Below are 26,915 nucleotides of genomic sequence, written 5' to 3' on the forward strand. Positions count from 1 at the left end.
CCCCCACACACACCTAATCCGAAAACCATCACCAAGTCGCAAGAAGAAGAGTGAGAGGAGCGTGCGGAGTGTAGGGTGATGTGATGACGGGGAAGACGAAGCGAGAGTGAGGGGGATGATGGGTGGGTAGGGAGGAATGAGATGAGAAGACATACAGGCTGGGGGGGGGGGCGGGGCGTTTGTTTGTGCTTAAGATGCTAGTGAACCCCCCCCCCCCCCCACCACCACCACCCACGAACACTCAAACACATCCACTTGATGCGGCTTCCCCCCCTCTCTCTCCCTCCCAACAGTCTCTCACAGAGAAGGGCGCTCATCAGCAGTAACGGGGTCGACACAGATGGCCATCAAACTGTTGCCATTGTCGAGCGTGTTAATCGCAATCGCGCTGCATCCTGCATGTGCGCTTTCTTTTCATATTCCCTCATGCATGTTGTATATGTGTGTGTGTGTGTGTGGACGATTGCCTCCTGGCGCAGCAGAGACTGCAGCGAGAAGATCCACTCGCCAACGCAATGCGCCGTCGTGCGCACATGCTGTTCTACGTTTCGAAGAGAATGTGTGTGTGGTTGTGTACAAGAGCCACTGCAGCTGCGCAGATCGAAGGGGGGGGGTGGACGGGGAAATTGGGAGGGGAGAGGCTTGTGCATGTCTGCCACGCGCATCTCTGTCGCCACTGACATCAACGGCGATGCCCAGATGCATTCAGAGAAAGGCACCGACAAGCAGTGGTGATGAAGTGGTGGTGTCCGCTCGCCGACACGTAAGCCTCCACACGCCCCCTTCGAGCACCCAAACATCTCGCCTGTGCTACGCTACAGCGGCCGCGCCGCCTCTACGTGCACCGTCACCACCATCGCTACCCCACCACGGTTGATGCGGACCGGCACAAGCATGCCTGGCGCCAGCTGCTCCTCGATGACACGGCGGAAGTCGCCGACGTTGTGTATGCGCACTCCGTTCAGTTCCTCGATGAAGTCGTTTGGCTGCACTCCGGCGAGCACCGACGGGCCCGCCGCGTTCACTACGAGGACACCGTCCTCGTAGTGTGTCGGCACCCCATTGATCAGCACAGTGCCGGTCACCTCGAGTCCCAGGACTGGAATGGCACTGCCGTTGGGCGGCGAGGTGTACGGCGCCGCTAGGGGTGTCACCGCTACTGCCGCCGAGCTGGAGGCCTGTGACGGAGATGGGGAGGTTGCCAAGCACCGTGGGCGAGGGCTAACGATGCGAATCGCCGCTGAGCTGGGGCGGTAGGGGCTGTGGGCCAAGGAGGGCGATTGGGAGGATGAGGCGGTAAAGTACCCATGCTGCTGCGGCGGTTGTGGTGCCGCCGCTGGCGGGCTTGGAGGTACAGTATCAATGCCACCGCCCTGGAGGTGGCTCTCCTGTGCCTCCAGGGTCTGCAAGAACTCCGTAAGCTTCGTGCGCCAGTGCTGGAGACAGTGTAAGAACTGTGGTGCCAGCGTTCGCAGCGACCACGGCTGACTCGTCGGCATGTACAGGCTGGCGGACATGAGGATAAAGTCATTACGAATGGAGGAACCAACGCCACCGCCACACATCTCGCGTCCGAGCAGAGACGCCTCCAGCAGGAACTCGTACAGCTTCAGCCGACCCTCTGTGGTTGCCTGAACAACCGGCGGCAGTGACGCCAGCAAAGTGGAGTAGAGGTAGAGTCGCTCGGTCACGGTGTCGTACATCACGAGAAGCGTGTACTCACCGTCGATGCTGATGACGCAGGTGTCGCTCTCGTCAAACTGCAGCCCGTCGCGGAGGCCGAGGTCCTCGCCGAGGCGACGCAGATTTTCCTCAGCGTTTTCGCGCGCATCGTAGAAGCTCCCATCCGGCACTGCCGCCACTACCGCAGGCCTTTGGGCGGAGTGCGACAGCGGAGGCGATGATGACCCGCGGCTACGCACGAGGCCATCGGTAATGGTATCGAGAGCGCTCGCGGCCGATTTGCCGGTGTGTCCTTTGAGCGCCGTGGCGCTCACCTTCGAGTTTGGGGGATGGCTCTGGACGCCAGGCCAGTGGTGGCTGCTCTCACCCACCAGCGCCTCATTCGTTGCATCCCCATCGCTCTTTCCCTTTTCGGTTAGTAGAAGCGCCGCCGCCTCGCGCTGCAGCGCCCCCGGTGCCTCGATGCCAAGTTGGGCGTAGTAATTCAGTCGTTGCTGCACTGCCAGGCGGCGGTCCATGTCCAGAGCTCGCGCCTCACGAATGCGAGCGAGCCTCAGATGCTCTATATCGATCTCACGTGCCCGCAGCTCCAGCTCCCGGGCCTTGGTTGTAGCCTCGAAGTTTTCCTGCTCCCGCTTGGCCCGCTCTCGTTCGGCGTTGAAGAAGGCCTGTTGCTGCGCCAGCAGGGCCTTTTTCTTTTCATTCTCGAGCTTCAGCATCGCCACGGCGCGGGCGGCCTCCTGCTCGGCACGGAGTTGTTCCCGACGCTCCACTAGCTGTGTCGCGCGCTCACTCGCACGCGCCGCCTCTTGCGCCTGCAGCATGGCAAACCGCTCCCGCTCGCGTGCCGCCTCGGCCTCTTTCCCCTTGATGTGCTGTAGTTCTTCATCAGCGCTTTCGCGTTGCCTCTCAAGCTGGCGGCGGCGAAGGTTTGCCTGGTCCATTTCCTCCTCGACGTGGTGCAGTGTGTGCCGCAGCACGTCATTCCGCACAACGGCGTCTTTGTGCAGCATTTCATCCTGCTGCTGGAGTGTCTGAAGCTCCAGCAGCCGGCGCTGATGCGACATCGGTGACGATATCGACAGCAAAGGCGACGCGGCAGCACCGGGTGTGGCAGCGCCGACAGGCGATTGCGCACCCTTTGCACCTCCGTCGCCGCCATCTTCTTCGCTGTTGTACTTGTTCGGTGTATGTCGAGCCTCCAAAGAGAGGGTGGCACCGTTACCGATGCCGAGGCTGGAGCACAGGTCCTTGTCGCTGCTCAGCGGCACTCCGTTGAGGTGCAGCACCATTTTGTTCAGCGGAATGGGGCATGAGCTGACGGCGGCAAGGCACTGCTTCACCTTCCCAACCGTGAGGCGGCTGATCGGGGCACGCACGTTGAGTTTGTACCGCTTTCCCTCATCGGGGTAAATAATGTTCAGGTGCTCGCGGGGTTGCGACCGAGCGGCTGCAGCGGCGTTGGCTGTGCTCATGAAGCCCCGGGTGCTTGGCGAACTGGTCGGTGCACTGTCCTGTCAAGGGAGAAGGCTTCTCTGCGCGCTCGACACGCGCTTCGCAATTTTTGCGTAGGATTGAAGTTGCGCGCCAGTAGCGCTTGGTCAGCCACTCTGGTCAGCGTGGCGCGCGAGGCGGCGGTGAGGCTTTCGACACACACCCACACACCCACACACACACACGCGCACACAGAGAGAGACAGACAGAGAGAGAATGAAAATACGAGAAGACGGAATGGAAGGGGCAGGGGCGGGTGCGGGGGCAGATGCTGCACGGGTGCTGCGTGTTGTGTTTCATACGTCTTGGGGATGTCGCACACACCGGTGGTCGACAGCCAACAAACGACAGAGAGAGAAAGAGAGAACAACAAACGCGCAAGGGTGGAGAGGGGCGAAGAGCAGCGCACACGCCCCACGCGGGCAGGATGCCGTCATCGCCAACAACGTGCGGGCATAAAGGGAGTAGACGGAAGAGACATCCCAAAAGACGCACACATACACATCTATAGTAAAGACACGGCGCTGCGGTAGGCACATTCTGAGGTGTGAAGCTTAGAGGGGCCTCTCCTCCCTCCCTCCCCCCACACACACAGTGGAGAGCGCAACATCACTCACCCCTCCCCTCCCCCCCCCCCCCCCCACACACACACGCCTAGCGAAGAGAAAGACGGAAGAGGGGGGAGGGGGAGGGGTGAGTGAAGCGGCACAACACAACGAAGGAGGATGGCCGGCAGACAAACGCAGCGGCAGCAGCGCAGGTGATGTGCCCCCTCCCCTCCCCGCAGTCTACATTTTTCGCCTTCGTTCTGCCGATTTTACGCGGCCCGTGTGCCTAACACAAACGAGGAGAGGACAGAGGAGGGGGAGGCATCGAGCGCGCCTGCGTGCACACAGTGACCAGGAAAACAACGAGAAGCATCAAAGCAACCACGAATCAAGTACGTGCCGAGAGAGGGAGAGAGCGCGCGCGCTTGAGGCGCATTGCTGAGTCTTCCGGTCTGCTCTGTCGTTTCTGCCGGCATAAGTGGGCAGCACCGCTCATCACCGTCCACCCCCACGCCTATATATGTATATATATATATCAGACTCTGGAAGATTCAGCGTGGTAATGCTGCCGACCGAGTCGGCTGCGCTGGAGAAGCGCGTCGGCGGGGAGACAGATCGCGCGTCCTCTGGCGGCAGTCCTTGCGGTGCCACGAACATCGTCGCCCTTGGCGCTGTCACCGAGATCGATGGTGATGGTCATGGTGCAGCAGGCCCCAACCTACCGCTGTTTTTACAGTCAGCAACGCCGACCACACGCAGTCCGTCTGGCCAATGCAGGGGCGCTACGGGGTCGGTTGCGCTGACATTCACAAGAGGCTCCTCGCAAAGGTGCTCGTGCTGCGGCCGAGGTGGTACTGCGGCAGGAGCTGTGACGTCGCTGACGGTGATGGCCACAACAGAGCCTACTGCAGCTCGCTCATCCGATGCACACATTGCCGCGGTACGGTGGAGGCTTCGGCCGATGCTTGATCCCTTGCTTGCCGCGAGGGTTGTGTCAAATGTGTTGAAGACCATCAGGCGACGTCGACAGCGTTCCGGGGGCGACTTGGACAGCGATGGGTACTCTCCCCACTTGTTGCCGTCCCTGCCACAACCCCCTCGCATCGTTCACCCGGCAATGGAGCTGCTCGCGCAGCTGTAGCAGTAGTTGGTCGTGCTAGTGGGGGTGTCTGCGGTGGGTGAGGTGACCGATGGGGCGTACGAGGAGAACATCCCGAACCACACCACGCCTGCCGTCAGCGACGGATCCGTCTCCCCATAAGAAGACCGCCGACCCGATATACTCCCAGCAGTCACGATGTCACTGAGGCCGGCCGCCGCCGGCGGCTTGGCGGCACTCCTGCTATGACTGCTCACGCTTCCGAGTTGGGCTCGGCGGAAGCGCGGCTGCTGGTGGTGGTACGACACACCAAGGCTACTGTACGACTCCCTTGTTGCATAGTCTGAGGTCGGCGCCTGCCTGCCGCACGCAGCAGCTACCGAAGACGACAAATTCGTGGAGGGGATGTCGGTGATGCTGATGCTGCTGAGGATCGTGGCGTTTGTCGCCGTGGCACCGCCGAAGAGCTGCGCCGACGCCGATGATTGTGTGGACGCGCGAGTCGCGACCGAGGAGAGCTGAAGCAGAGGCGGTAGCGGCACGCAAGAGTGGCCTTTTGAGGCTTTTTCGTCAGCTACCTGTGTGGGTTTCTGCACGTCGGCAACGGCGAAGCGCTTGCCCGCTGAGGTGTCAATGCCCCGCGGAGATGACTGCGCCAGCGAGGCAGGGAAGGCGATGACGGAGGCGGACAAGGCTGGCGGATGAACACGTTGGCGCAGCACTCCAGGGACCTCGTAAAGACGATCAGCGAGTGCTCTGCCGGTGTTACCGCTTGTCGTTGGGAGTGGTGAGCTGTCGGATGCCGGCAGTACTCGAGGCACGGAGTCCGGCTGTGAGCATGACCGGATGGCGAGAAACCGAAAGACGACCGGCAAGGTGACGCCGCTTACGGTGGCAGTGCAAGGCACCGGCTGGTGCGAGCGTTGCAGTCTCATAAGGGAAGCGGTTGAGTCGCAGCGGGCGGTGGAAGCGGCGGCACCGCCGCCGCTGCTGATGCCCTGGTACACGCCTGTGATGGTACTGTCGCGACGCTGCAGTGCAGAGGTGCAGAGCTGCCGCAGTTCCCTTGTGCTTTGAGAGTTGACCGACGGTGCGGTCATGCGATGACTACTGCAGTGGCGCTGCTTAGGCAGGGGTGCTGCAAGGAGCCTCGCTGTCTTCATCCCCGCTGTTAGTCTTGGCCGCACATGACCGTTGCCACCACCACCAACGACGCTGAAAGTCGGGCCCTCTTCCTCGTCCTCCTCCGCTAAGCCGCTCGAGGGGTCTGAGGGGGCGAGCTTGGTTAGCCCGTAGACCTGTGTGCCACCGCTGCCGCTACTGTTGTGGCTATGGAGGAGAACGTCGCTGTCGTCTCTATTCACTGCCATCGGCGCCGTTGCCGCCTTGCAAGCCGCGGTCGAGTCGAGATCCTGCGAGGGAAGTGCGAACGACTGCCGCGGGGGGGTTGTCTGAGCAACACTTCGTACTGAGTTCACGGAGGAGGTCGACACCAGCGGTGAGAGCCCTGGTTGGGGATCCTGGCGCAGCTGCTCTTGTGGCTGGTGCTGCCGCTGTCTCTGTAGAAATCCTAGGAGGCCTGGCGGCACATCCGCATCGTTGGCTGCTCTCTGCACGAACTCCTCGACGGTGTTGTCCAAGTCGTGCCGCGACGAGGCGAACAGGCGACGCCGATAATGGTCAGGACAGCTCAGCGATGAGAGGGCGGCGCGCCCCGGCGAGGGTGCCTCAACGGCCGCCACCGCTGACGCAGGAGCAGGTTCACTTGTGCCATGGATGGCGAGGCTCGCGGTTGTCGTGTCGGCTGGGTCTTCACTTATCGGGGACGACAACGGCGTCATGTATTGTGTGCCGTGGTGTGCGTGATCGTTGATGTGATCACCACTGTCAGGCCTCGCAAGGCTGTTGTGAATGGGAGCGTTGCTTAAAAGCTGTTGCTGCTCGTCGACGGTCATGTGGAAGTCCGCCATAGGAGCGGTCGCTGACGCGTGCGAGCCCATGCGCGCGCGTGTGGCTTGCCGGTGATCTGTGACTGGCCCAATGGTGCTCTTAGCGCATCGCCTCCGGCTGCTGCTGCAACGGTGGTGGCGCCAAGAGGGCTGGGGTGGGGGGTCTGCCTCAATCTTGGCGGCAAGCAGCAACTGATGCAGCGACCGCGGTAGAGGTGCCGGTGGCGAGGGGCGGTGGCCGCGATCGTGTAGCCTCTGGCAAGGATGAACGAGAACAACTTGCCCGTGGTGTGCGAGTGCGCGGTGGATTTGATCCGACGACGACACTGGGAGAGGAGGTGCTGCTGCTGCTGCGGGAGTTTCTCAGGGGGGGGGGTAGGGGTGATGGGCTGTGGTGCGCGAGACAGCGTTTGCGAACCGATTTCGCGACGAAGCTGCACGAAGGTTGCTCACTACCACCACCACTACGCCAACCCGCACGGAGAGAAGTCGCGGCGATGCCGAGGTGGACAGCGGGTCAGCTGTTGAGGCTCGAATAGGTGAGGAGGAAATCCAAGTCGTGTAAGGGGTTGCCGACGTGCCGACACACCATCAGCCGCAACAGAGAGAGGGAGGGAGGGAGAATGAGGAAAGGCGAAGGGGGAGTGAAATGTGTACGTGTGTTTCGCAGTACCACGCCTTTTCCCCAGCTGCAGTTGTGCGTGCGTGTTAGGTGAAGTTAAGGGCAATAGTGAGAAGGGGGGAGGGGGAGTGGGTTGAGAGCGAAGACGAGGAGGAGGGGGGGGGGGGGGGGCAGCGACCAACACGACGACAACAAGAGTAGACAGGCAAAGCAAAAGAGAGCAACACTCGCCATGCACTGATGGCGGGTATGAGTGATGTGTGTGTGTGTGTGTGTGTGTGTGTGTGTGCCGTGTGTGTGTGTAGTGGTGTGTCCGGTGTGTGAGCAAGGCCGAAGGGCAGCAGAGGAGGTAAGAGGAGCGCAAGGGGGAAGGGACGCAGAAGACGGCTCGGGAGCGAGGAAAGATGACGGTGGTAGTGGTGACCGTTTCTTGTTGGGCACGTGACACATGCTCGGAAAGTCCACTCATGAGTGCATCAGCAAGATGCTTGCTCACACAACCTGCTTGCTAGGGAAAGACGTCATCTTGTTCTTCGTACTTGCCTTCCGCGCGCTGCACGCACATGCGCACACACCCACCGTGTGCCATCAGAGGACCAACGCATTGCACAACAGGTTGGCATCGGCAGCCGGGAGGGCCTTCATGGGTACCGCCGCGATCGCCGGCGCTGTCGCTGCCAGCGTTGCACCATCGTTCGCGTCTTCCTTGTAGCCGCTGCTGCTGGCTGCTCCGCCGAGGGCGGCAGCGTGCTTGGCCAAGACGGGCTGCAGCACGGCAGCCTCCGGCGGCGGCCACAGGACGGTCTCCGACATGCGGGCATCCACGAGCTCGATGGCGTCACGCGAGATATTCAGCCACCCTGCCTGCCATGGCAGGAGCGTCAGAGAAAAAGCTAAGCTGCTTGCAGGGCCTAGAAGACCGAGTGGGCGCACGGTCGGTCCTGTGTAGAGCCACTGCGGCGCTAGACGCTCTACGCGAACTTTAACCGCCACGTCGTAGCGCTGCACGTTGCTGTGGTTGAGCACAGTGAAGTGTGCCGTGACTGGCGACCCAGCGAGGAGAGGCGCAGAGGGTGCCCACTCGTACGGCAGGTGGTGGTGACGATCAGCTGCCTCAGCGTCACCGACCTCCGCAGCTGTCGCCTTAGACGACGGTGGTGGTGTCGAAGGGTGGGCCGCTGATTCGGCGGTGACGTGTGTAACGAGCAACTCCACCTCTGCCTCCGCCAAGAGCTGCTCAACGCGCAGCAGTGCGCTCTGCGCCGCTCCCGTTTCTCCATTCGCGCGGCACCACGCCCACTCGACGTGTCCGAGTGATGCGAGCCGAGGACTCAGCAGACGTGTCATGACGCCGCCGCGGCCGTGCACCACCGTAGGGTGTCGCAGCTCCTCCAGGAGAATGCCAACCTTGAAGAGTAGCGAGTGCGTGTCGCCTGGCATGAGGAGGACCGGCGCGGGTGTATCCGATTTGCCTGCTCTGGCCGATGTAGTGCCGCCGCTGTTTTGCAGCTTCGCGCGTTCCACGCGGCCATCGCTTCCCATCACCTCACAAAAAACAGCCGCGCCGCGGTGATTGGTGAGGCTTGGCAGAACCCATTCAGAGGCGACGAGATGGAGCGGCACGCTGGACATGTTCTTTAGGCCAATGCTCAGCTGATAGTGCGCGTACGCACGCGTGAACGCTGACGAGCGCAACTCGGACTCCCTGTAGTCGCCAGCGACGTCTGCTTGGGTGTCTGCCGTCCATATCGGCCGCACATATCGCAGACACCTCGGCTGCACTTCCATGATCGACTGCTCCGCCTTGAACGTGGTGCTCCACGTGAGCTGCCGCTGCCGCCCGCTCGGGTCACAGTAGTCTACGGCCACCGACAGTGCGTAGGTGCTCGCCTCGCTCAGTGGTACAGCTGCAATAATTGTGTAGTTCGATTTGGGCTTCAGCGTCGCCACAGTGCGGCGCATTAAGGGCTGTCGCAGGGATGCCGACGGTTGCCCCACGCCTACATGAAAGTTCGCCTGCTTCAGGCTGTAGTCGGCGGCGTTGTGGAAGCACATGAGGGCGCGGAACACCTCCCTGGCCATCAGCACGCCCATCCTTCGCGGTAACGTCAGCACTGGCTGCATACACAAAGTCGTGGAGAAGCACAGGCTCACCGGCACCGTGACGGCCTCGCGGGCGGGCGGCGACTGCGGCGGTGATGTCGTCGACGTTGATTGGAGGCGGCGGCACGGCGACTGGCCGCGCCGCACGCGGCTCCACGGGTCACCGAGGATTGGAAAGAGGATGTCGCCCTCTTCGGTGACGTCGCCAAAATCCTCGCCCAAGGAGGGAAAGAAGGAGGGCTGGGAAAGCACCGTCGACTGCAGTCCGAGCGGCGCCGCCAGCATCACGGTGCCGTCCGCTGCCGTGACGACGTTCGCTGTTGTTGCGCTGCTGGCAGTGCTCTGCTGTGCCGCGGAGGACGCAGAGGGGCCCACTGTCCCAGCCACATAACCGGTGGCGTTGGCGTCTTGCATTGTCGCCTGCCTGGGGAGGGGCGTGTGGGGTGCGCGACGAGGTCTGCGAGGGCGATGACAGTGGTTGGTGATGGGTTGGGTGGGGGGGGGGGGGGGAGGGATAAAGGGGGGTACTCGGTCGCTTCTGGGTCCCTGATGTTATATGTACAGGCGCAGGGCAGAGAGGGGGGGGGGGAGAGAAGAGGCAAAGAGGAACGGTGGAGTTGATGGAGAGACTGCGGCAGCGAGAGTTGCAGCGAGCTCGCAGGCGTGCATGCGCACTGTCTGCCTCCCCTCCTCCCCCTCACACCCACAGACACATATGCACGCCTGCCCTTCTCCATGAGTTTTTTTTTTGCGCTTTTTACCTCGACTTCCGAACCTCCGCGCTCTCTGCATCCCTCGTGCTGCCATCATCCACACGGACACCGAGAGGGAGGAGGGAAACGCCAACACCACCACCGCCACCACCGGGAGAGAAACACGCGCAGAGCGATAGGCAGGTGCCACCGTGTACCTCTCACCACCACCACCGCCTCCCTCTTACAGTGGCACACAAGGAAAGGTCCACACCGACGTCGTGTGAGCACACACGCCGGCCGCCTGGGAAGCGGCGGGGTGGTGTGTGGTGTGGTGTGGTGTGGTGTGGTGCGTGGGGAAAGACACTAACCCTCACCCTCTCTCTTGCGCACATGCGTCGAATTCCATCTTCATCCCCGTTTGCTCGTCACGCCTTCACCAGTCACTTTCGTCGTCGCTAGAGGAGCTGCTGGCCAGCTGCGGCGGTGGTGGCAGCCGTTGCACCGCTGAATTCACCAACCGACCTCGCACAGTAGGATTGGCACGCGGAGACGTCGAAGAGGATAACGAGTCGGGGCTATCCGCCTGCTTCCCGTGAGCAGCGGTGTTCTTGTTGCTGAAACCGCTGTCACTGCCGGTGCTGCTTGAGTCGTCGCCATGCAGGACCCTGCGGCGCTCGCCTAGCATAGAGGTGAGGGCACTGACTGCGGGTTTCTGTGAGGATGGCGGTGGTGGTGGTGGTGGGGGTGGGGGTGGTGGTGGAGGAGCACGTTGCACCGGGGGTGAGACTACCGGACGACCGCCATCTGGCCTCACACCAACAGGGAGTTGCGACAAGCTCGGCGGCGGCGGCGGTGGCAATGGTGGCGGCGGCGGTGCTGTGGATGACGGCGGTGGCGCCATCTTGACCTGCGTCACTGGCGGGGGTGGACGACTTCCGACAGCAGACCTCAGCTCCGCTGAAAAGCTCGGCGGCGGCGGCGGCGGTGGTGGCAGGCGCTGAGGTGCGCCCCCACCGCTCCCTAACGGAAACATTGGCGGGTTCGCCTTGCCTTGCAGCAACGCCGCCTGTGGGAGCGGTGGCGGTGGTGGTGCCGTAGTGGAGCGCGTCACCCCTGGTGGCGGTGGTGGTGCCTGCAGTAGAGGCGCAGGAGGCAGAGTGGACGGCGCGGCGGCCGTGGGTTGGGTGCTGGTCTCGCAAGTCTGCTGTTGCTTGGGTCTTGCTCGACCGCTTTCACGTCCTCGGTGTCTGGCACTGGTCACTTCCTCAGCAGTGTCATTACTCCCCTCTGACACGGTGCCGTCGTCGCCGAGGGTGTGGCGACGATGAGCCCGTCTCTGTCGCTGCTGCTGGCTAGGGGCTATGGTCTCGAGGTTGCGCGGGTCTCGACGTGACGTACGGCGTTGCCACCGGGGGCTGCTGTCGTCCTCGCGTTCTTCGACACCTTCGTCCACGTCGTCTTCGGAGCCGGTGCTACCGCCAATGCGAGGCTTCTGATCACCGCCGCCGTGGTCCCAGCGGCGCACTGTGGCCAGATGCTGCAGCGGCAGGTTTCGCGGCATGTCCCGCAACAGCGCCCGCGATGACGCTGCCGCCGCGTCGCCGCCAGGCACGAAGGCGTACTGCTGTGCCTGCAGCGGTGTAGTGAAGTCGAGCTCGATTTCCACCATGCTGGCGCTGTGCAGCCACGCCGTCGTCGTACGTCTTGCGGGGCTGTACGCGTCGCTGTGAAGGAGAGCGCCGTGCTGCACCGACGCAATCGCGCTACCGACATTGCCACCGCAGCTGCTGTTTGCTGCCGCCAGATGCCGGTAAGCCATCTGGTGTGCCGGGAAGCTTACAAGGGCACTGAGTGTGCGAGGCATCTCGCCCGCGTTATGCATGGTCTGCCCGTTTCGCATGACTGGCAGAGAGCGAGGTTGCCAGGCAAGGGCAGAGGAGGAGGAAGCTGGCAGCGATGAGGCTGCGTTCGTCAACATGCTCCGCTCGTTCACGTGCCCAGTAGTTGCCTCGCCGCGGCCCCCGTTCCCCACTAACACGGCGTTACTGTCCTCGCTTTCCAAGAGAACCGTCTCCAGTGGCATCGACTCTGCCAGTCGCATGGCAGCGACGGGATTCACGGGCGGAAGAGGTCTGCTGAAATCACTGACGCTGTCGCCACGCCGCACTAAAACGTGGTGTGCTGTAGCGGTGGCTCGCTCGGGGGCGGTGAGCGCGGGGACAGCTGGAACAGTGCGCATCGGTGCCTGGTAGGAGAGCGGGTGCGGCTGCTGTGAGGCGTCGTCGCCGGAGTCATCAGTGGAGGACTCGCTGCAGGAGCTAGGTGCGACTGGTGGCAGCGGGGATGAGCGACGTGGACGTAGGAAGCGATGACTATGAGCCGTGCTGAGTGCTGAGGGGACGCCGCTGAGTATGGCAGCAGCAGCAGCAGCATCATTTGCGTTGCCCTGTGCGTCCCACTTTGACTTGGCCGCCTTCGCTCCCCCTCCGCCTCGGGACTTGAGCGGTACGGGCTGAGGGTAGCGAGGCTTGCTCTCCAGTAGCGTCGCCGTGCGTCGCCCTCGCAAGCGGTCAACGAAGCCGGCACAGGTGCAGATGCGACCTTGAACAGCGTTGAGACGCCGCTGCTGCGATGCTGCTGCCCTGTCCAGCCGATCCAACACAATGCCCACCGTGTCGGCTAACGCTTGTAAAGAGGCAACAGCAGACGCGAGGGCAGCACAGCCACCCTGGGAGGAGGCACTCGTGAGTGGTACGACGAGGCCAGGAATGATGGCGATGGCAGCGGTGTCGTATGCACGCGCAGCTGCTACGGCGCGCGCAGAGTCGACGCTGCTGCTTCGACTGTTGAGGCTTGAGCTGGTTTGGGCATCATCGCTATTGCCACTGTCCATGACCTCGCTCGTGGCCACCACCGCTGCGGCTAGTGTTGCCATGAAAGCGCACGCATGCGCGAGCCCTGCGGTGCGGGCTTATCAATGCGCCCAAAGAGAGAAAACACGATAGGGCACCCACAGACCTCCTGAGGCGGTGAGCCGAGCTGCAGACGTGTGGCTCGGTGTGCACGTCTTCGTGATGTCTATGAGCGCGGAGGGGGGGCACGCCTACGCTGAGTGCACAGCGGCGGGAGGGAGAGAGCTCGGGTGTGCGAACACCGTCACGCGCTCAGAGTGGGTCTTCGTTGAGTCGCGCTCTGCTCGGGCGCGAAAGGCAAAGTTCGCTAAAAAGAGAGAAAAGCAGCGCTAACGTGGAGGTGTGAGAGGCATGGCGTACGAGGCAAGAGAGAGAGAGAGAATGAGCGAGGGAGTTCGTGCAGACTCAGGCGTGCGCGCACATCCAGCGGGTAGGCATCCGTTGAACACGGTGGGAGAGAGAAGCCGCGACGGAGACAACACTTACACGCCCACACAACAGAACGCGTCGTGTGCACAAGACGACGCCGAAGCGATGAGCCTCATCCAGAGACTGTGCGTGAGAGGGTGGGGGAGAGAGAGAGAGACGAGGGCCGTGAACAACCTCTTGCACACTGGTGTGTGTATCCTGCACGTGAGGCGAATGCCAGCTGGGCGGTCCACCTCACGTATTCCCTCGCTTTTGATTTCTTACGGTGGTTTGCTTGTCGAGGGCTAAATCAGAAATGAAAAGTGCTCATCACAGAGCGCAACGCACGAATGCAAATAAATCGAGCCTCTCACGCGGATGGAGAGAGGGAGAGAGAGAGAAAGAGGTGGTGCTCAGGCGAGAGGGACGCTTGTCCGACGCTCATCCTCTGCCGCTGCAGTAGCCCACACGCACCCGTGTGTCTCCACGTTTCCACGCTGCTGCTCGAGCTTACGCCATCACGTTGCGCATCGTGATCTTGCCCTTGGGGACGATCATCTTGCAGTGGATGCCGCGCTGCTCGAGCTTGCCGGCGTCGCGCAGAGCCTCGTACTCGGTGCGCAGGATGTTGGTGAAGCCCCAGTACTTGGATGTCACGATGATCTGGCGGCCAGGGAACTTCATCTTGGCGCGGCGCAGGGCCTCATAGGCCTGCGGCACGTACGCCTCCTTGGTGCGCATGGACAGCAGGATCTGACCGATGCGGACGCGGGCGCACACGCCGTTGGGCTTACCGAAGGCACCGCGCATGCCGGTCTGCAGACGATCGGCACCGGCGCAGGAGAGCATCTTGTTGATGCGCAGCACGTGGAAGGGGTGGGCGCGGATGCGCATGTGGAACACATCCTTGTTGGCCCGCTTCACCATGTACTTGTTGGCCTGAATGCGGGCCGCCTCCAGCGCCTCGGACGCGATCTGCTCCAGCTCGCGGGACACGACGTGGATGCACACCGGGAACTCATCGACGGTGGCGCGACGGCGGCCAATGTCGAAGTTGCGGATCTTCGGATCCGGCACACCGCGGCAGAAGCGCGACTTCGGGTACGGCTTGTTCTTGCAGAACCGGTAGCAGCGGGATGGACGGCGGGCCATGCTTTCACCAGGATGTGTGTGTGTGGGGGGGGGGGAGGGGGTGTCCTCGACGAAGGTGTCCTTCAAGGTCGGAACGAACTCCCTTGCTCTGGGTGTATATGTGGGTGGGTGGGTGGGCAGGGGTGAAAATGATGAAGAGGGAGGGGGAAGGGGGCGAGAGAAGGTGCGAGGATGGAATGGATCGAGCAAGCGAAACCGCAGCGATGACGATGACCCCAGCGAAGAAAAAGCTGAGAGACTCCCGCATGTCGACGCAGGCAATCATCGATGAATCATAGCAGCGCCACCAGAGCTGCCCTCACAGAGAGACAGACTACCACCGTGTCTCGCAGCATCCGCATTATGGCCGACAACTAGTGGAAGGGGAAGAGACAGCACGGACAAGGGGGTGGACGAACAGAGAGAGGTAGGCGGTGCCAACTTACCACTTCTTTTTCTCTCAAGCGCTGAAACAGAGAGTGCAGTGCAGCGAAGCACGCGCATGCGCGGGTACGATCGTGCGTGGAGGCAAAGGAGCGCCAATCTGATTCACCTGAAAGGATCGCCGGTTTAGCATGAATGCTCCATGGGAGGTAGGAGGGGGGAGGGTGGCACCACCGCAGCAGCGCACGTACATGCGAGAGAAGAACGGTGAAGAAATGGCGAAGAGAAGTAATAAGCACAAGAAAACCAAAGGGAGAGGAGCGCCCACACCTCGCCGCGGCGCGTGGACGCACTCCCATGCAATCAGCACCGTCAAGGGGGATAGAGCAAGTGAGTGAGAGCCGCACGCGCGTGGGGATGCGTCTCTTCTTCCTCTCGCAGAACATAGCCTGTGCTCCCAGCGTCAGTTCAGCTCGCTCCCTCTCTTCATCCACTTATGCCTTCAAAGGCTTCTCGCCCATCGCGAGGAATACCTTCTCTGTATCGGCGTAGACGGTGTTGCGGTCGCGGTTCGCGTCAATGACGTGGCAGCGGCCATTCGCCTTGTATGCTTCCACGACTGGCATGCACTCCTGCACGTTGACGCGGAAGCGATGCCGAATTGTCTCTACATCGTCGTCGTCGCGCTTCTCACCAGCGTTGGCGCTGCGCAGGAGCAGGCGGTCCTCCATGGTGGCCTCGCTGCAGTCGTAGTAGACGATACCTGTGGCCTTGGCGATGGACTCCTCAAACATGCGCGCCTGATCCTCCTTGCGCGGGAAGCCGTCGATGACGTAGCCAACCGAACTAGGGTGGTCGGCGATGGCCTGTCTAAGGAGCTCTACCGTGATTTCGCTCGGCACGATGTTGCCAGAGTGGATGATCTCACCGATCTTCTTGGCCACATCACTCGTGCCAGAGCGTGCCGCCTCGCGCAGGAGCTCACCGGCGCTAAAGTGGGTGTAGCCAAAGTTCTCCACGAGACGTGCACAGTTCGTGCCTTTGCCAGAGCCGGGTCCACCAAGGATGAAGAACACCTTCAGGGGTGCCGTACCGCTCTGCTGTGGAGCCGCGCCAGACATGATGCATGCAATTCACGTATGAGAGGGATCGTGTTGGAGTATATACTGAGGTGTACGAGAGTGCGGGGTGCGGAGGGGGGGGGGGGAGATGGAAGGTAATGGAGAAGATGTTCTCGGCGATACTATACGGCGAAGCGAGGCTGCCAAGACGGTAAAGCGAGGGAGACCGGGATTGGTCGCCTGCCCACACCGATGCTGCACAAGGCATCTCCGCTCGCGGTTTGCTTTTGCTTCCTCGCCCTCTCAGTCCACCGGTGCCGGAGGATGAGAATGCCCCGCTCCATTCCTACCAAAGTGACTGCTCCACGAGGAGAAGAAGGAGAGAGGGGGCGCGTGTCGGCTGCCGATGCGGTCACCGTCGCTTTGCCTTGGTGCGCGTGTCGGCGTGTGTCTTTTCAAAGGCGAAGGCACACAGGGCGCCCAGTCATCGAGGGAGAGAAGGAGGGAAAGTTGCCCCCTCCCTTTCCTCCACGCCCCCACGCGGCAGTGGTGGTAGTGGTGGGGGAAAGAGAAGACCGAGCCATAGGGCGTCCTGAAGGCGTCCAAGTAGGGAGAGGGGAGGAGGGGAGGCCCTATAACGAGAGAAAAAACAGCACAGACGCGGCTCACACGTGCGGTGACAGACCGACAGGCACCCCCACACCCCTCCCCCCCACACACGCACGCACTGGGGGAGGGAGGAGGCTGCAAACAATCGCTGCACGCACCTCTTGCCTTTTCCCATTCTTCCTCCTCTCCGCCCCGCACCACCCGTCGTCTAACGTCCATCGTAACACGCATGCAGATCTCGAGTGAAGGCAAAGCAAGGGGAGCTCACCTGGGAGAAAGCGGCGAGAGCGGCTCCATTACTCACTGATGCAGCAACATGACTGCACACACGCTGGCTTCCCTCGCACCAAGCGGTCACCAGGGTGCCGGTACCGCGGATCGATGCCGAGGTCAATGATGGCCTCCTGAGCCGTGGTGCCTACGGCACGCTGGATGGCCGTTTGGCGGTCCCACTCGCGGCCTTTTGGCCATCGTCGTTGCGCCTCGGCCACCCGCAGCGCCTCTGAATCACCGAGGAGCTCATCGGGGAAGGGGCGCACCACCACTGCTATCGCCTCGTTTCCCTCTACAACGCCGCCATCCAGGTCCGCCGCATACGCATCCACTGCTCCCAGAGCAGAAGAGATACAAATCGGCGAGCTAACGTGCCCGCTGTCCAGCACTGACACCCCGCCAGCCTCCACCACATGCTGATGAGCAACTTCCAGCGGGGCCACGTTCAGGATCATCCGTTCCCACATGCGATTCTCCGTCGCCTGCAGCCGTGCCGCCCGCTCCTCGACGCTGTCATGGAAGGCGTCCATCACCATGACGTTGTAGTTGTGCAGCGACGGGTCAAAGCTGCGGGCGTCTCGAGTGTCAGTCAAGGCGTTTACGACGCCATGGGGCACCACCTCCTGACCTCCGCTGGCCACGCAGCTCACCAGCGCCTCCACGAAGTTCTCACGAGATGCGTGTCGGACCTGCCGTGCATGGAGGCGGTACTCCCGCGCCGCTGGAGGGGTACGATACTCATCCGCCACGCGGATGATTGGGACCGGGCGCCGCCGCCACTGAGCACGATAGGCAGCGTAAGAGGGCCTTAGAGAGTAATGCGGCTTTGTTCGATGATGATATGGAGTGTGGCTAGCAGCTGCCGCTGTGGCTGGGGCGGTGACCGACGTGGAGTTGGGCGGCCGCGCACCGCAACTTCGTCCACAGCGCCATGTAGGATGGCTCGATGGCAAGCGGCGCACCACCCCTACCGCTGCACTGATGGGCCTCTGTGGTACGCGACAGTCGGTGAAACATGGGGTCGCAGGAGAGCGTGCGGGGTGCAAACCGGTTCTCTGAGCGCTGATGTCGCACTCCTCGCCGCTTGCCTGGGCCGATGTGTGTAGTGGCGGTGTCGGTGGCCGGACACCTGCGGGCGACGCCTTTACAGCGCTGTCGTCGTTGGCTGGGGAGGAGGTCGGTGCTGCCTGCGAGGCTTGTCCAGGACGACGTCCGGTGCGCGTCTTCGGCTGTTGCGGCACAACGGGGGCCGATATTCGAGAGGAACTAGCAGCAGTGCCTGTCGTCGCTGCCTGTGCGGTCCCCGATGCCGCGACCGCAGCTGCTGCAGCTGGCGGACGTGGGCCAATGCAGTAGTGCCGCAATGCGCGCTTGCCCCGTTGGTGCTCTGGTGCCGTCGCGGCGTCTGCCGAAGTCAAGGCTGGCAACGGTGCGTTCATGTAAGCCCGGACACTGCTTGCAGATCGGGGGTAGGCGTGGATGCGGGGGTGGAAGTCATAGGGGATCTCCCACGAGGCCCGGTAGTCGCGTGACACTACTCCGGGCATGGTGACAATGCCCCAAGCTGTTTTGACTGTGTGTGCGAATGCGCGCTTCGTCGAATAAATGAAATGTTTTGTCGAACTCGTCAGGCGTGGGTGTGTACTGCCGACTGATGCGACGCAATGCCGCGAGAAAGCGAACGAGTGAGGGGGGGGGTGCAGTGAGAGAGGGGCAGCAGTGCATGCCCAGGGGAAGGGAAGAGAGAGAGAGTGAGCGGGTGTCGATAGTTTGGCGGTAAGAGGGGTATGTGTGTGCGTGTGTGGGAGGGGGGGGGTCACTCCATTACACCTCCATGGTGATGCAGACACCAGACTTGTTGCACTTCCTGTAAAGGCCGCAATGTTCCTGCAGACCGTGTGCAGCACAGACAAGGATGCATTGTGCAGCCTACGTCTTGCTTACTGCAAGTGTGTGTGTGTGTGTGGGGGGGGGGGGGAGCGTCCATGCGAATACCCCGTAGGGCAAGTCCGGCACGTGAAAAGGGGAAGGTAAAGTGTTGACACTGCGTTGTGTAGTGTGACAGAGATGGCGGTGGGCTGGTGGAGAGGGGGGGGGGGGGAAGCGAAGTATTGCGACTGTCTCAAGGGATACAAGTGCACGCACGGAGCCCAAGGAGAACGAAAGAAAAGCACGGCTGAGGACGAGCAGTCCAGTCTAGAACAACGGAGGCGGAGGAGAGAGAAGGCTAGAGTGAGAGGCTAAGGACAAGGGAGGTGGGGACGGGGGGGGGGGTACAGCGGACAAGACAGATCACCACGCCTTCACGGACGCTCTCCTCCGTCCTCGTCCCCTCCGCCCCCACCCCACCCCCCTGCACTCTCACTCTCACTCACCCCCAACGCGATGGGAGAATTTAATAGTCACGCAGCACCGACATCGCGGCAGTGACGTGAAGAGAGGTGGGGAGCACGCGATGCGCACGTTGATGGGCTCCGACGCAAGGAGCAAAAGAAGGGGAGAGGGGGGAGAGTCTACTTGGCATAGTGATGGTGGATGATGGCCACGGCGGGGCTGCCGCACATTACCGGTGCCGTTCCCCACAATCCGCAGCGCCATGGTGGGAACGTCCACGCCGAGGGGTTGGCTGACGGCGCCGCTGCGGACGGATCGCACAGGCGGCACTGTGGCAGCCCGCACGGGGGCCGCAATTTCCCGTCATTATCGGCTGCATTGGATAGCAGGTGCGATATCAATTCGTCCACAGTGAGCATATCCTGTGCAAGGTGAAGGTCTGGGGGCGCAGCTCGGGCGTCGGTCGGCACTGGTGGTGGTGTGGTGGTGGTTGCTGATGTCGCAGCAGCGGGATTCCCACCTGCAGCCGGAGGCGACAGTGTATGACTGGCACCCGCCTCATCCCTTGTGGGGGCGTTGATCGTGTGGCCTTCGGTGGCGGCCAGTGGCGGCTGCTGTCGTGATGGCGACGGCGGCAGCACGGACGCTTCGGCTACGCAAGTGGGCGCCTGCTTGTCAGTGCCGCAGAGGAAGCAGAAACGACCCACCAAAGTAGCGCCTTGGGCTTGAGTGCCGCGTTCCCCATCAAGTGCCACGTGCGGCCCCATCGGACACGTCGCAGGCGTGGGCTGCGCCGCCTCTGAAGTGCCCGGAGCGGCCGCTGCGACACGTTGGCCGCACGTCGGGCAGAACACAAAGCCACAGAGCCGATCCACAGTATGACTTTCGGTGGTGCAGACTGGTAAGGGAGCAGCAACAGCAGCTGCTAGCGGAGGAACCGATGGCGACAGTAGGCCCTGCTGCAGCAGCGGTGGAGCAGGTGAAGTGGTCCCCGGCAGCATATCACTGCATCCGCCCACGCCGAGAGGCCCTGTGGCAGCAGAGGGAGGGTCGCCAACCGCCGTGAACGGCACTACCCCTGCCAGGGTGGATTGAGCCTGGATGACCGGGATGAACGGCAAAGCTGCCGCGATGTCATGCGATGTGGACGATACATAGCCCGCATAGAAGTCGCCGACAGCGCTGTCCAACGCCAGCGGCGGCACCAAGACGTGGAGGCGCATGTCGTCCACCTCGCCAGGGGGACGAGGTGCTGCAGAAAGGGGCAACGGCACATGAGCATCCTGCCATGGTGGCGTTATGTACGCACGACCAATGCCAGTGGCGCGGCCACGCCGGCTCGTTCGCTGCGGTGGATGCGGACGAGGGTGCGCCATAGACGAGGCAAGTGAACAAAGTGGCGGTGGCGTACAGTCACACCGTTGCTCACGAGTACGATAGACGACAGTGCCGTCCACGTTTACCTCCTTGGTGAAGTCGCCGTGAACGCCGTAGCGGCAGTACCACGGAATCGTCGAGGACATTCCTGCATAGAGGGAGGGAGAGGGGACTGATGTGAGGCAGGGAAAAGACCAAAGAAGGACAAGTCGGAGACGGGGCAGTTGAGAGGGACGAGTGAATGGTGTGCCGGTGTGTGCCCAGAGGGCACAGCTCACGGGCAATCCATGTATACCCGCATCGAGGAATGGACAGGCGTCCACGTGAGAGCGCGCGACAAGATTGAGCGCCACTCACCAAGTGCCCCATGGCACCACGGCGTTCGCTACGACTGTGTTGGGCTTGATAAAACAAACAAGGATGGGGGGGGGGTTCGTAGCGACAAACAAGCGTACGGTCACACGCAACTGCCAGGGCGCGTGCGAAGGACGTCGGCTGATGCACCTAACGCCGCCGCCGCAGCAGTGAGCGGCCTTGGTGACATACAGTAGAGCGGCCACAGCAGACCGTTGCAGAGCGCTGGCACGGCTGCCGCCCGCCCTGGCGACATCCGCACTAGTGACGTGGCGTGGTGCAGATCATCGAGGTTAACGAGGATAAGACGGTGTGTCTCGCCCTCACCGCCGCGGCTGGAGCTTTGCTTCGCGTTGAGGCTACGCCTGCCACCTGCTGATGGTCGAGTCGTCGACCCCTGCAAGTCGCGCGCGGTCAGCTGCGCCGCTACCGTGTCGGCTGCCTCGCCGCTGGTGTCTCGGGTGCAGTGCACGGCGCTGTAGTCGATGTCCATAAGCAACAGCCCCACTGAATCGATTGTCGCCACCACGCATGTCCGCAGTGCCTCCTCGTAGCGGGCGAGGGTGTGTGGTGTGAGGCTGGACGATGCCGCAGTGAAGGGTGCTGGTGCCAAGGCGCTGATGTCTGTCAGCCGAAACACTGCCCAGTGCGCCGCCCAGTCGTAGGCCGGCGCCGCCGCTCGTTGTCGCTTCGAGTTAGCTGACGGCGGGCAACCGACTCGTCGGCACCCCTTCCGCAGTCCCGGTCGCGCGTTACTCGAGGTGTGTGGGGACACGTAGTTGTCTAGGTGCTGCTCCCTTAAGAGCCTGCCGAGCTGCGGATTTGTGAGTGGGATGCGCTGCAGAGGTCGCAGGAGGACCCTCTCGACACTCGACCGCAGCGTTTGTACGACAACGAAGAGGTCCTCCTCTGGGGGTGGCACAGACACATCAGCGCTGTCGTGGCCGCCAGCACAGTTGGCCGAGGAGGGCAGCACACCAAGACGCACGGGCCGCCGGCGCCATACGATATCGCCTACACCGACTGCAAAGCGGTAATCGCCGCCGTAGCGCTGGAACCGACAATCGGTAGCTGGTGACGATGCCGAGATGGCGGCTGTCGCTGCAAGGCGGCGGTTGAGCAGCACGGCATCGGCGTAGGGTACCACATAGCCGTCGGCCACTGCGTGCCGCTCCAGTTTAGCGTCGTAGTCCTCGCCGTACGTCCAGGCGAGCAGCGGCGTGCCGGGCGGGATGTCGGTGGTGGCCAAAAAAAAGGGGACAGTGACGAAGAGGCTGCGCTCCTCGAGGAAGAGGCACGGCGCGCGGCGACGCGGCGGGCGTCGCCTGGGCTTCGCGTACAGCGCGGCGAGACCGTCGGCCACCGTAGGGGCAGGGACGACAACAGCACCGTTGGCCTCCGCGACAGAGGCTGCCGTCTCCTTCTTGGCCCGCTGCGCGCGACGTCGACGGTAGGGTCGCTTCGCCGTCGCGGCACGCGCCACCTGCGCACGCTGCTCCTCGGTAATCAGAGACGACGTTGCGCTCGCGCCAGTGGACTTCAGGGTAAGCTTCTCGCCCGCGTTCCTCAGCCCCACCGTGCCACCAGCAGGGGTTGACGCGGTCGATGCCGGCGTCCCCACCGCCGTCTCATGTGCACCGGCGAACTCACTAGGCACAGATAGTATCACCGAGCACAGCTCCACGTTGCCAAAGCGGGATGTGTTGTAGCGGTGGTTAATGTAGCGGGTGAGGCCCTGGCCAAAGCACACGCCATGGCGCCCAAGCCCCAGTGCGTAGGTGTCGTCAGAAGCAAAAGAGATATCCTCCTCATCCCCTTCCTGCTCGGTCGGCGTCTGATTCTGGGCGGCGATAGGGTCGACTGCGCTACTACCGCGCCGCGCTCGCTCGCTAACGAGCCGCTCCACCTTGCGCGCTGCGACCGAGGGGCCGCAGTACAGGAGGCATGTGCCATAGGGCAGCCAGGCGGAGGCGACGACGCCTTTCTGATTGTCCCCCAGCTCCGGCGCCGGGCCGAGGGAAACCAGTGTGAAGGGAAAGGCCCCTTCCGCGACGCTGCTTGCATGCCGCCTTCCCACGCCGTGGTAGTAGGCCAGGTCAGCCGGCCACTCGGGGAACCGCTTTACACCGGTGTACACATTACCCATCAGGTCACCGTGGCAAGCAGTGGCCTCCGTCCTACCACCGTCGCCCTCAGCGGCAGTAGCGGTGCACGGCGTACCAATGCCATCCGGGCACGCGTATCTCTTGTTCAGCTCACTGTAGCAGCGCCGATACCAGGAGACCTCATCAAGGCAGCGGTAGTACGACTCCAGGGATACGTAAATTTCCTCACCCTCCCCCAGCCGCGTAGTACATACAACAGCCATCAGCGACGCGCGGGGGTAGGGGTTCAGACGCCCTGCTCCACTGTGCGTGTGATGCATGCGTGGCATTCGCTCTTTCTCTTGGCCACCTTCCTGCTTTGCGGCCGCCATGTCGGTGGTGGCCCCCCTCCCGGCGCTGCCTGGGCTACTATCAGAGTTGGCCTGGTCCGGGAGACCATAGTGGAGAGCGATGCAGCGAGCGTTGGGGCGCAGGTACGGCTCCACTACTCGCGGCAGCTTGCGGAACTGCGGGTATAGCGGAGACTGTGCTGGTGCGCCAGGTGCCGCCGCTGTGTCTTCTCCGGCAGCACCGGTGTTGTGTGCGTATGTCTTCCACGCCGCGTCGAGTCTGTGCTGCTCGGTGGCGTACAGCACCTCGGCCCGATCAATCAGCTCGCTGAACACGGCATCTCCCTCCACTGCCAGCACAGAGTGACGCAGAAAAGTTCGCTGCACTTTCACCGGCTCGCCAAAGCCGTGGTGCGAGTGGCGGTGGTGCACAGGCTGGTAGGCGCCACTGTTCGCCACCGCTGCCGCGGATGATGACGAGGTTAGGGTGAAAGGGGTAATGTAGGATGCGCTCGAGACGAGGTGCGAGCTCGATGGAGGCGCCTTGCGAACTCCGATCATGCAAATACCCCGGCCGCGCCGCTGCGCCTGCTCCACCTCCACGTCGGAGAGGCCAAGGTAGGCTTTGATAAAGGCACCGTAGCGTTGCGTGTGGAAAGTCACGCGCGTCTGACACGGACGCGGAAGCGCGGAAAAGGGCGGCGGGTGAGGGTGGGGCCAACACTCCGGATGCCGCGGCGCCTCTATTGCGGGCATGGTGCCCGAGTGGCTTGGCAGCTGTTGAGTCTCGGCCTTGAATCCCTCCTCCGGCTGCTCTGATACCAGCGGCGACTCGGTCGAGTCGGCGATGCCGTCTTCCTCCTCTAAATAATCGGCGCACTCGGGCACGTACTGCGACTGCTGCGCGTGATGGTCATCGGTTCGACTCACCCGTACCTCGACGTCCGTGCTTATAGCGTTGTCGCGATCAGTCCCTTCATCTTCCTGGTCGCTGAGACACGAACTACTGCCGTCTTCATTGGAGTCGGCGGCTGCCGCAGACAAGCTGGCGGCCGAGCCTGTCATACCGCCGCGACCACGGCGATCATTTGGGGACTCAGCAGCTGACTGCGATGTATAGAGGGCAAAGAAGTCGTCCCTGAGCTCCTGCGTTTGCCTTGTCTCGCACAAGTCGGCGCTCGCGTTGTCGCGTGGGTGGGGGTGGTCCTGGCCGCTGGGCGGCGACACGGCGACAGGTAGCCTCGAGCGCGATGTCGCTGCAGTGGGCTGACTTTTTCCAAGATTTCTGGCTTGCATCGTCCATGCGTCTTCCAGCACTGTGCAGAGTTCGCCGTCGCCGTCATCGGAGAGGCTACCATCGTCCCAAGGCGTTTGTGCCTGTTGAACGGGCGCGACGGCTTCATTATTGCGCTGCGGCATGCGATAGGAAAGAGGAGGGAGGCGCAGGCGCAGGTGGGCGAAGACTACTTGGTATCTCTGAGGGTGAGGGAGTGTTTGAGTGCATGCGTACTTGTATAGGATGACACAGAGACCTCTGTCTAGGGCGTGGCGCACAGTTAGAGGCGACGCCACCGTGTGAGTCGCGTGGGCCCCTACCGGATGACCTAGGTGTTAGCGTGACTACGGGTGTGCGTAGAAGAGAAGAGGAGGGAGAAGGAGAGACTAGGAGGGGGACGTCAAGGGCCAGCGAAGACGAGAGATGGCGAATGCAGGACAGGGGTCACTGGTGTGCGTACCCCCCCCTTCCCAAGCAAACATGCGCCTCCTCACGGGAAGAGTCGATGCGTCTTTTATTTGGGGATGAGTAGAGTAAGAACGTCTATGGGGTTACGAGGAACAGAGTCAATCAACCACCATTAAGCAGGTGACGGCATGAGCTGAGAACAGGCTGTCCACTGCAGGACCACAAGCACCTCCCCCCCCCTTCCACACACACGCACACCCACACGCACACGCCGGCGCAGACTCGACAACCGACGCAGCCCTATTGCGACTTCAGAAGGCGAGGAAGTAAACCACAGCTAAGAGAGAAAGCACGAGAGAGCGCGGTGTGTGCGAGTCCGACAGGTGCTCCGCCACTGCATCGTTCCGCTAATCATCGAGGAACATCGAAGTTTTCCGCGCCGATGCCGCTGCCGAAGACGGGGTGGCTCTTGTGACGCTGCCGCCTGCTTCCTTGCTGAGCGTCACGTCACCGAAGCCGCGGCCTGCACGGTTGCGGCGGTCGAGACTGAGACTCGCTCCGTCCTGCTGCAGAAGCTCCACTTCCCGCTGGATGCGATAGCGCTTGATGTCCGACTTGCTGTACTTGTTCGGGTCCATGCCGTGCTTCTCGAATTCGGCAGACAGGAACTTTTGCAGGTACTCCTCTAGGCTTTCCTCAGCGGTGGGGCCTCGAACGCGGTAGCTCAGCTTGCGCAGGCACTCTGCCATGGCCTTGCAGCGCTCGGCCACGGACGTTGCCGAGGAGGGATCAGAAGGCCCCTGCTGCTCCTTTACCGCAATCCCCTCCACCACCTCCTCTCGTGTTTTCTTCCTCTTCGGCTCCTCTGTGTTGTCGCCGTCGTCATCGTCATCGTCATCGTCCTCATCGTCATCGTCGTCGTCCTCATCGGAATCAAAGTCGTCGTCATCATCGGAGCCGGATACTCCATCCTCCTCCTCGTCCTCTTCGGAATCCCCCTCGTCAGAGTCATCTTCGTCTGATGTGCTGCTGTCATCCTCGTCCTCCTCTTCACTAGCGCCCCCGTTCGCCGTCACTCCTGCCGCAGCCTTCTCCTTCTCTATCATGAGCTTCATGATTGTATCGCTAATGAAGGTCAAGTGGCTGGCCACATACGCCTCGGGGTACGTGTCACCGTACTTAGCGCGCAGAAGCTGCTGCACGATCGCTGTTGGCAGCGTCTTGTTGCTCGGCAGACGACTCACCATGAGTCGCAGCAGCTCGGTGAGCTTCGCATCCAGCTCGGCGTCTGAGGACATCCGCGTTGGCACTCACGCGCTTGCAGAGCGAGGGAGAGGCGGAGGAGTGGAGCCAAAGATCAAACACACCCGACGCGCAAGCGAAAGGGGTGGGGGAGTGAGGGACAAGACGCGACGTCGCCCTGATACGCTCTACCCAGTTGTAGCTGGGTAGAACACCGGGGGGTGGGTGGGTGGCGGAGGAGAGAAGAGAGCTCGATACAGACCGCTTGCGTGACTCTATCGTGTATCGCCTGCTCTCTTCCTCTATGCAAGCAGCGTGCTGTCTGGTGCGGGTGCGCGCGTGACTGCGAGTCAGTTGGTCCCACGCGTCAAGGTGGAGCGAGAAGGTACAATGTGGGAGAGAGAGAGAGGCGAAGTAGACTGTAGAGACGAGAGAGAGAGAGAGGGCCGCGCATGGGATGAGGCTGCAGACGCATTTTATAAGTGTGTAGGCAACACCAATACTTGAAAGGAGGGCGTC

The 26,915-nt window shown here is 62.3% G+C and overlaps 10 protein-coding genes across 10 annotated transcripts; all 10 read right to left on the reverse strand.

Moving 5' to 3' along the window:
- Window positions 1–815: 815 nt before the first annotated feature.
- LBRM_04_0910 (conserved hypothetical protein) lies at window positions 816–3,158 on the reverse strand (the record flags this gene model as incomplete). Its single annotated transcript, XM_001561724.1, has 1 exon — window positions 816–3,158. One exon carries the CDS (start codon window positions 3,156–3,158, stop codon window positions 816–818), a length of 2,343 nt encoding a protein of 780 aa, XP_001561774.1.
- A 1,674-nt stretch (window positions 3,159–4,832) lies between these two features.
- Window positions 4,833–6,824, reverse strand: LBRM_04_0920 (hypothetical protein; the record flags this gene model as incomplete). The annotated part of the gene is made up of 1 exon (XM_001561725.2): window positions 4,833–6,824. One exon carries the CDS (start codon window positions 6,822–6,824, stop codon window positions 4,833–4,835), a length of 1,992 nt encoding a protein of 663 aa, XP_001561775.1.
- A 1,159-nt stretch (window positions 6,825–7,983) lies between these two features.
- On the reverse strand, window positions 7,984–9,912 carry LBRM_04_0930 (conserved hypothetical protein; the record flags this gene model as incomplete). Its single annotated transcript, XM_001561726.1, has 1 exon — window positions 7,984–9,912. One exon carries the CDS (start codon window positions 9,910–9,912, stop codon window positions 7,984–7,986), a length of 1,929 nt encoding a protein of 642 aa, XP_001561776.1.
- Window positions 9,913–10,626: 714 nt separating this feature from the next.
- LBRM_04_0940 (conserved hypothetical protein) lies at window positions 10,627–13,128 on the reverse strand (the record flags this gene model as incomplete). Its single annotated transcript, XM_001561727.1, has 1 exon — window positions 10,627–13,128. The coding sequence occupies one exon, from the start codon at window positions 13,126–13,128 to the stop codon at window positions 10,627–10,629; it is 2,502 nt and encodes an 833-aa protein (XP_001561777.1).
- Window positions 13,129–14,023: 895 nt separating this feature from the next.
- On the reverse strand, window positions 14,024–14,665 carry LBRM_04_0950 (putative 60S ribosomal protein L10; the record flags this gene model as incomplete). The annotated part of the gene is made up of 1 exon (XM_001561728.1): window positions 14,024–14,665. The coding sequence occupies one exon, from the start codon at window positions 14,663–14,665 to the stop codon at window positions 14,024–14,026; it is 642 nt and encodes a 213-aa protein (XP_001561778.1).
- An 857-nt stretch (window positions 14,666–15,522) lies between these two features.
- Window positions 15,523–16,149, reverse strand: LBRM_04_0960 (putative adenylate kinase; the record flags this gene model as incomplete). Its single annotated transcript, XM_001561729.1, has 1 exon — window positions 15,523–16,149. The coding sequence occupies one exon, from the start codon at window positions 16,147–16,149 to the stop codon at window positions 15,523–15,525; it is 627 nt and encodes a 208-aa protein (XP_001561779.1).
- An 845-nt stretch (window positions 16,150–16,994) lies between these two features.
- LBRM_04_0970 (conserved hypothetical protein) lies at window positions 16,995–18,518 on the reverse strand (the record flags this gene model as incomplete). The annotated part of the gene is made up of 1 exon (XM_001561730.1): window positions 16,995–18,518. One exon carries the CDS (start codon window positions 18,516–18,518, stop codon window positions 16,995–16,997), a length of 1,524 nt encoding a protein of 507 aa, XP_001561780.1.
- Window positions 18,519–19,484: 966 nt separating this feature from the next.
- LBRM_04_0980 (hypothetical protein) lies at window positions 19,485–20,828 on the reverse strand (the record flags this gene model as incomplete). Its single annotated transcript, XM_001561731.1, has 1 exon — window positions 19,485–20,828. The coding sequence occupies one exon, from the start codon at window positions 20,826–20,828 to the stop codon at window positions 19,485–19,487; it is 1,344 nt and encodes a 447-aa protein (XP_001561781.1).
- Window positions 20,829–21,139: 311 nt separating this feature from the next.
- On the reverse strand, window positions 21,140–24,889 carry LBRM_04_0990 (conserved hypothetical protein; the record flags this gene model as incomplete). The annotated part of the gene is made up of 1 exon (XM_001561732.2): window positions 21,140–24,889. One exon carries the CDS (start codon window positions 24,887–24,889, stop codon window positions 21,140–21,142), a length of 3,750 nt encoding a protein of 1,249 aa, XP_001561782.2.
- Window positions 24,890–25,561: 672 nt separating this feature from the next.
- Window positions 25,562–26,452, reverse strand: LBRM_04_1000 (conserved hypothetical protein; the record flags this gene model as incomplete). Its single annotated transcript, XM_001561733.2, has 1 exon — window positions 25,562–26,452. One exon carries the CDS (start codon window positions 26,450–26,452, stop codon window positions 25,562–25,564), a length of 891 nt encoding a protein of 296 aa, XP_001561783.1.
- Window positions 26,453–26,915: the final 463 nt, after the last annotated feature.

The sequence above is a fragment of the Leishmania braziliensis genome, chromosome 4 (genome assembly GCF_000002845.2).
Source record: "Leishmania braziliensis MHOM/BR/75/M2904 complete genome, chromosome 4".
Classification (NCBI taxonomy): Eukaryota; Euglenozoa; class Kinetoplastea; order Trypanosomatida; family Trypanosomatidae; genus Leishmania; species Leishmania braziliensis.